General features: G+C 50.0%; 1 protein-coding gene across 1 annotated transcript; it reads right to left on the bottom strand.

The window, feature by feature from the left end:
• Positions 1-2,258: 2,258 nt before the first annotated feature.
• On the bottom strand, positions 2,259-4,807 carry LOC147960218 (uncharacterized). Its single transcript, XM_087533218.1, has 9 exons — positions 4,750-4,807; positions 4,471-4,691; positions 4,020-4,378; positions 3,851-3,924; positions 3,630-3,767; positions 3,344-3,531; positions 2,812-2,887; positions 2,440-2,682; positions 2,259-2,359 (listed from the first exon to the last, which is right to left on the bottom strand). The coding sequence occupies exons 1-9, from the start codon at positions 4,805-4,807 to the stop codon at positions 2,259-2,261; spliced, it is 1,458 nt and encodes a 485-aa protein (XP_087389344.1).
• Between the last annotated feature and the right edge of the window lie 2,211 nt (positions 4,808-7,018).

Consider the following 7,018-nt stretch of genomic DNA (forward strand, 5'->3'; position numbering starts at 1 on the left):
CCTACCGAGTGGTGAGTAAGCCTCTCACTCGGAGGCTTAGCTGCAGTCCAGTACTCGCCTAAGTTGAAAAAATCCTACCGAGTGGTGAGCAAGCCTCTCACTCTGGGGCTTAGCTGTAGTCCAGTACTCGCCTAAGTTGAAAAAATCCTACCGAGTGGTGAGCTAGCCTCTCACTCGGAGGCTTAGCTGCAGTCCAGTACTCGCCTAAGTTGAAAAAATCCTACCGAGTGGTGAGCAAGCCTCTCACTCGGGGGCTTAGCTGCAGTCCAGTACTCGCCTAAGTTAAAAAAATCTTACCGAGTGGTGAGCAAGCCTCTCACTCGGGGGCTTAGCTGCAGTCCAGTATTCACCTAAGTTGAAAAAATCCTACCAAGTGGTGAGCAAGCCTCTCACTCTGGGGCTTAGCTACAGTCCAGTACTCGTCTAAGTTTAAAAAATCCTCCCGAGTGTTGAGCAAACCTTACACTCGGGGGCTTAGCTGCAGTCCAGCACTCGCCTAAAGTTTCAAAAATCCTACCGAGTGATGAGCAAACCTCACACTCGGGGGCTTAGCTACAGTCTAGTGCTCGCCTAAGTTTCAAAAATCCTACCGAGTGTTGAGCAAACCTCACACTTGGGGGCTTAGCTGCAGCACAATGCTCGCCTAAGTTTCAAAAATCCTACCGAGTGTTGAGCAAACCTCACACTCGGGGGCTTAGCTGCAGCCCAATGCTCGCCTAAGTTTCAAAAATCCTACCGAGTGATGAGAAAACCTCACACTCAGGGGCTTAGCTGCAGCCCAATGCTCGCCTAAGTTTCAAAAATCCTACCGAGTGATGAGCGAACCTCACACTCGGGGGCTTAGTTGCAGCCTAGTGCTCGCCTAAGTTTCAAAAATCCTATCGAGCGATGAGCAAACCTCACACTCGGGGGCTTAGCTGTAGTCTAGTACTCGCATAAGTTGAAAACCCATCCCTATCCGCAAGGATGACGAGGTGCAGGTCGACTGCAAACCTCTCCTCAGAGCTGCTCCACAAGTACAATGTCTGCTCCATCCCTATCCGCAAGGATGAGGAGGTGCAGGTCGACTGCAAACCTCTCCTCAGAGCTGCACCACAAGTACAATGTCTACTCCATCCCTATCCGCAAGGATGACGAGGTGCAGGTCGACTGCAAACCTCTCCTCAGAGCTGCACCACAAGTACAATGTCCGCTCCATCCCTATCCGCAAGGATGACGAGGTGCAGGTCGACTTCAAACCTCTCCTCAGAGCTGCACCACAAGTGCAATGTCTGCTCCATCCCTATCCGCAAGGATGACGAGGTGCAGGTCTACTGCAAACCTCTCCTCAGAGCTGCACCACAAGTACAATGTCCGCTCCATCCCTATCCGCAAGGATGACGAGGTACAGGTCAACTGCAATCCTCTCCATGGAGCTGCACCCTAAGTACAATGTGCGCTCCATCCCTATCCACAAGGACGACGAGGTGCAGGTCGACTGCAAACCTCTCCTCAGAGTTGCGCCACAAGTACAATGTGCGCTACATCCCTATCCGCAAGGACGACGAGGTGCAGGTCGACTGGAAACCTCTCCTTAGAGCTATGCCACAAGTACAATGTCCGCTCCATCCCTATCCGCAAGGACGACGAGGCGCAGGTCGACTAAGATATCTCCCTCAGAGTTACATCTCAAAGAATATTCCGAGTAAGGAACAAGTTCCACTTGAAGGCAAACGCAAACACATGCAGAGGATAAACCAAGATCATATAAATTCTCAAGAGTTTTCGGACGAAGATAAAAATACTCGGGTGTCAGGCCCGAAGGAGTTTAACGGTTACAAAAACCACTCGGCATTCCGAGGCAAATTTAAAGCAAGTTTAAGTATCAAGTTTGTTCACTCGATAGGAGGAGGACTTGCAGGCTCGACAAACTCGTCCAAATCAATCCCGTCAGCAATCCGAGTGGCAGCAACAATGAAAGTCTCCATGAAGGACTGGAAGTCGTGCCCTTTTGTGTTGGCGACCTTGATCGCCGCCATCTTCTCTTCTCGAGCTTCTCTGTAGTGGACCCTGACCAGTGACAGAGCCACGTCAGCACCGCATCGGGCAGAGGACTTCTTCCATCCCTGCACTCGACCAGGGACCTCATTGAGTCGAGCCATCAGAGACTCGAGATCATTCTGAAGCGTTGCCCTTGGCTAGAGCGATGAGTCGATGCGTGAAACTGCAACCTTCAGACAGGCAAGATAACTTGTAACACTGGCGACGCGGGATTCCAGTCAAAGCACATTCATGGCAGCCTCGTTGCCGACTAGAGAAAGGATAGGATCCAAGCCCGTCTCGATCCGTCCAGTCTCCTCTTCAAAGTTTTGGCAAAATTCTGCAGAGTCAAGGAGTTAATGAGTCGACTGGTCAGGTCAAACTTGCAAACAGTAAAACAGTCGGGTAAAAAAGGGGTACCTTCAAGCATAAGAAAGAGTTTCTTGGCGAGAGCTTTCAGATAAGCCTCCAGATCGTTCCTCCTATGAGTCATGCTTTCCAGCTGGTCGTTCAGAGACACTTTATCTTTTTTCAGATGAGTCGCCTCTCGATTGGATTCAGTGAGAGACGACTTCATCTTGTTGATTTCTTCCTCCAGCGCTCCGACCGAAGCCAGTTTCTGGTCAGCAAGGGCAATCTTCTCCTGAGCTTCCTTCTGCGCAGCTGCAAGGTCCAAGTCCTTCTTCTCCAGGGCCAGCCTCATTTTCTCTGCAAAATACACATTTAGATCAAACAAAAGAATGAAGAGATAACTTGAAGGATGGTCAAGATAAGCAGTCGACAGGCCGTTACCTTCCGTACCAGCTTGAGCCTTCTTCAAGTTCTGCTGAGCCAACTCCAGGTCAAGGTTGAGTTGCCTTTGCTTTTCCTAAAATTTGGCAAACTTGGAGATAAGCGAACAAGATTTCTACAATGAGTAAAAGACATATCAATCGACAAGATCAAAGATTATCTACTTCCGAGTGAATAAAACTTCAAACTACTCAGACCTCAACCGACTGCCAGCAGTCGACTGCGGTCTCTGGGACTACACCCCGTGGGTGCACTTAGCATGCCCCCACTGGTTTGGATTCCACTTGGTAGGTCCACCCAGCCCGAGTAAAAAAAACAAGTGCTCAGACCCCAACCGACTGCCAGCAGTCGACTGCGGTCTCGGGGACTACACCTAGTGGGTGCACTTGGCGTGCCCCCACTGGTTCGGATTCCACTCGACTACACCCAGTGGGTGTACAATCTCGAAGTGCAAGACAATGAAAGATTGCGCAAAGGAAAATATTCGGATATTATATCCTAAAAGAACAAGTTCAGTCGGAAGTTTACTTACCTGGACATTGGCTCGAAGAGCCGCGCTGGCGTCATAAGCAGCCTGACTGCTTTCGTGCACCACCTTCACCCGTTCCATCATTATGCCAGCCTGAAGAATAGCCTCCGCAGCGGCGTCCGACTGGCTTTCTAGAACATGATGAGTGGCAAAGAAGGGGACGGACGGTCCAGACGCAGCGGCTTGGAGATCTGAGGCATGAAGTTGTATGGTTGAAACAAGCTCTGGAGCAGTCGAGATGCAGGACGCGCACTCGACACTGGGTCAGCAAAGGTTATAGAAACCTTACTCGCATCTTCGAGCCATTGAACTACCCGCTTCACCGCCGGCTCCGACTGGGATGTCTTGCTAGCTGTTGTCTTCTTCTTCCTGGGCCTCAGCGGCACGTCCTCGTCATCATCCGGAAGCTCAATGACATTGGGAGGGGCTGCAAAGAAATCAACCGACCCCAGATGAGTCACCAGAATTTAATTGACCGAATAATTGAAAATAAGATCATGAGGATTGTACCCGGGTTGGAGGTGAACGCATCTTCCATGTCCTCATCTTCATACTGACGGGTGGAAGTCCTAGAAGTAGCAGCACTACAAATTTTAGAATTCAGTCGGTCATGTTTGACGAAATGATTCGACTCAAATCCAGATTCATACTAAAACAAGAAATCAAGTCCAACTAATACCCGGAAGCAATGGGTATGGCCACTTTGATCTTCGGCAAGGCCTTTGGCGGTTTGGACGGCGTAGCTTTCGGTTGCTTCGACGCCTTTTCAGTTGGCGCTGGAGAAGACGTTCGAGGACACTTCGATGACTGCCCAGTTTGCGCGGTCGCTTTGCCGCGGGCACTTGCTGGATCATGAGAAAGCTTGGATCGTTTTTTCCTACGAGGAGGAGAGTCGACCTCTTCTTCATCACTCGGGTCATCGCTGTCCTCATCCTCTTCGTCGTCAGAGTGCCAGTCGCCGCTGTCACCTCCACTCGCTTCTCCCTCTGGGTCCTGCTCCTGCTCCCCGTTGGGCATCGAGTACATCTCAGTCAGGGCCTAGAAGACAACAACCAAGATAGGAGACAGTCAGATGACAGGTAACAGCTACTTGATAAATCAAGAAAACACTCGACCATGTGGAGTCATACCTTGTCGGCCTCGTATGAGTTGTTGAGTGGAGGAATCCTCCGGGATCCCCTGGGGTTGTCTTTGTTGCCAGTAATACTCTTCAGCCACCCTTCCAACGTAGCATCGTCGACTTCCTCTGGATGGATCCGAGTGGTGTCGTCGGTGCCTGAGTACATCCACATCTGATGGTCACGAGCTTGAAGTGGTTGGATGCGTCGCCTGAGGAAGACCTCCAGCAGATCTATACCGGTTACCCCATCACGGACAAGTTGAACTACTCGCTCAACCAACACTTTCACTTGCGCCTTCTCCTCTGGGATCACTTTCAAAGCAGATGGGCTTCTCCACTCGGGCCATGGAAAAGGGGGGCAGTCCAGTCGACTGACCCGGAGTTGGCTAGTCCTTGCAGTAGAACCAGGTCGACTGCCACCCCCGGACCGACTCGGGAAGGATCATGGCTGGGAAAGTACTTTTACTCCTCATCTGAATCCCAAGACCCCCGCACATCTAAATCACTTGCGTCCTCTCATCACTCGGGTTGGCCTTCCTGAACGACTGAGAACGGCATGTGAATATGTGCTTGAAGAGCCCCCAGTGTGGCCGACAGCCTAGGAAGCTCTCACACATGGACACAAAAGCAGCAAGGTACACAATGGTGTTCGGGGTAAAGTGGTGGAGTTGCGCCCCAAAGAAGTTCAAGAAACCTCGAAAGAAAGGGTGGGGAGGCAAGGAAAACCCGCAGTTGACGTGAGTAGCGAGGAGAACACGCTCATCCTCCTGTGGCTGCGGCTCGGTCTCGTTCCCCGGGAGTCGCGCCGATTCGTGGGGGATCAGTCCCCCCTCGACCAGGTCGTCGATGTCGTCCTGGAGGATCGTCGAGCGAATCCAGTCGCCCTGGATCCAGCCCGGCGGTAGGCCGACCCTCGAAGAATATCCGCCCCGGCCGGACTTCTTCCCCTTCGCCTTCGCTGTCGCCTTCTTCACGCGCTCCAATGCCACCGTCTTCTCCTTTCCCATCATGGCGAGCAGAGAGCTCGAACGGGGCGGCGGCGCTGGAGCAGGAGCAGATGCAACGGAGAAAACTGAGAGGGAAAGAGAAGAACGAAGATGCACTGTTCAAAGAAAACCCTGGCCCGACGCCTTATATGGGGCTGCTTCCGAGTGGCTAACCTGTGGGTCCGGACGACCCAATCAAATCCCGCAAGAGTCACGCACGAGGTACGTGGCGGAAAAGGTGGCGCGGTGATCGAGGCGGCCTCACCTAATCCCTTCCGATTACTGCGGCCTCCCCGTTCCTGCACGCTTCCCCAAAATCCAAATCCCATGATATCCTCATGCAGCAGGGCAATCTGTCAGACGGAATATCTTCTCCATATCAGTACTCAAGACATCACAGTAAAGTTCACTCGGTAGATTCAAGAATGGATCAAGGCAACTGAAAAGGAGTTGAGATCATTATGGTTGTTCGCTTGGTCACGATAAGTCACTACCGGAGCACAAAAATTGAATCGGAGGAATTCTCAACTCCTTCTCCACTCAAGCCCCGAACCATTCGGGGGCTAATGATGAAGCTATGTACCTAGGGTAGGGTCATAGGCCTGACCTAGACTTCCTCCCCAAGGACATCACCCTAAAGCCAGCAACATTCAAAGGGTACCATCATCCACTCGACCAGAGACATTACACTCGGAAGAATCAATGTCACTTGATAACCCACAAGTATAGGGGATCAATTGTAGCCTCTATCGATAAGTAAGAGTGTCGAACCCAACGAGGAGCGAAAGGTAGAACAAATATTCCCTCAAGTTCTATCGACCAACGATACAACTCTACGCACACTCGACGTTCGCTTTACCGGAAACAAATATGAAACTAGAAGTACTTTGTAGGTGTTGTTGGATAGGTATGCAAGATAATAAAGAGAAAGTAAATATAAAGTAGGGTCTGTTTAGATGAAGACACAACTAAATTAGTTTTAGTAAAGAGCTTTTGTCAACAAGAAGGTTATTTGTCCCTAGGCAATCAATAACTAGACCGGTAATCATTATTGCAATTTTATTTGAGGGAGAGGCATAAGCTAACATACTTTCTCTACTTGGATCATATGCACTTATGATTGGAACTCTAGCAAACATCCGCAACTACTAAAGATTCATTAAGGTAAAACCCAACCATAGCATTAAAGCATCAAGTCCCCTTTATCCCATACGCAAATAACCTACTTACTCGGGTCTGTGCTTCTGTCACTCACGCCACCCACCATAAGCAAATCATAAACATATTGCAAACCCTACAGCGGGAATCCCTCACGCTTGCACGACACGGAGAGCACCATAGTACAGCACCAATAATAAAACATACAACTCAAACCAATCACGATCATCAAATAGCCATTAGGACAAAACTGATCTACTCAAACATCATAGGATAGCCATAAATCATTGGGAAATAATATATAGCGTTGAGCACCATGTTTAAGTAGAGATTACAGTAGGTAAGAGAGAGGTTACTGAAGGAAATATGCCCTAGAGGCAATAATAAAGTTATTATTTATTTCCTTATATCATG

This window comes from Triticum urartu, chromosome 7A, assembly GCF_056163025.1.
Source record: "Triticum urartu cultivar PI428250 chromosome 7A, HENAU_Tu73, whole genome shotgun sequence".
NCBI lineage: Eukaryota > Viridiplantae > Streptophyta > Magnoliopsida > Poales > Poaceae > Triticum > Triticum urartu.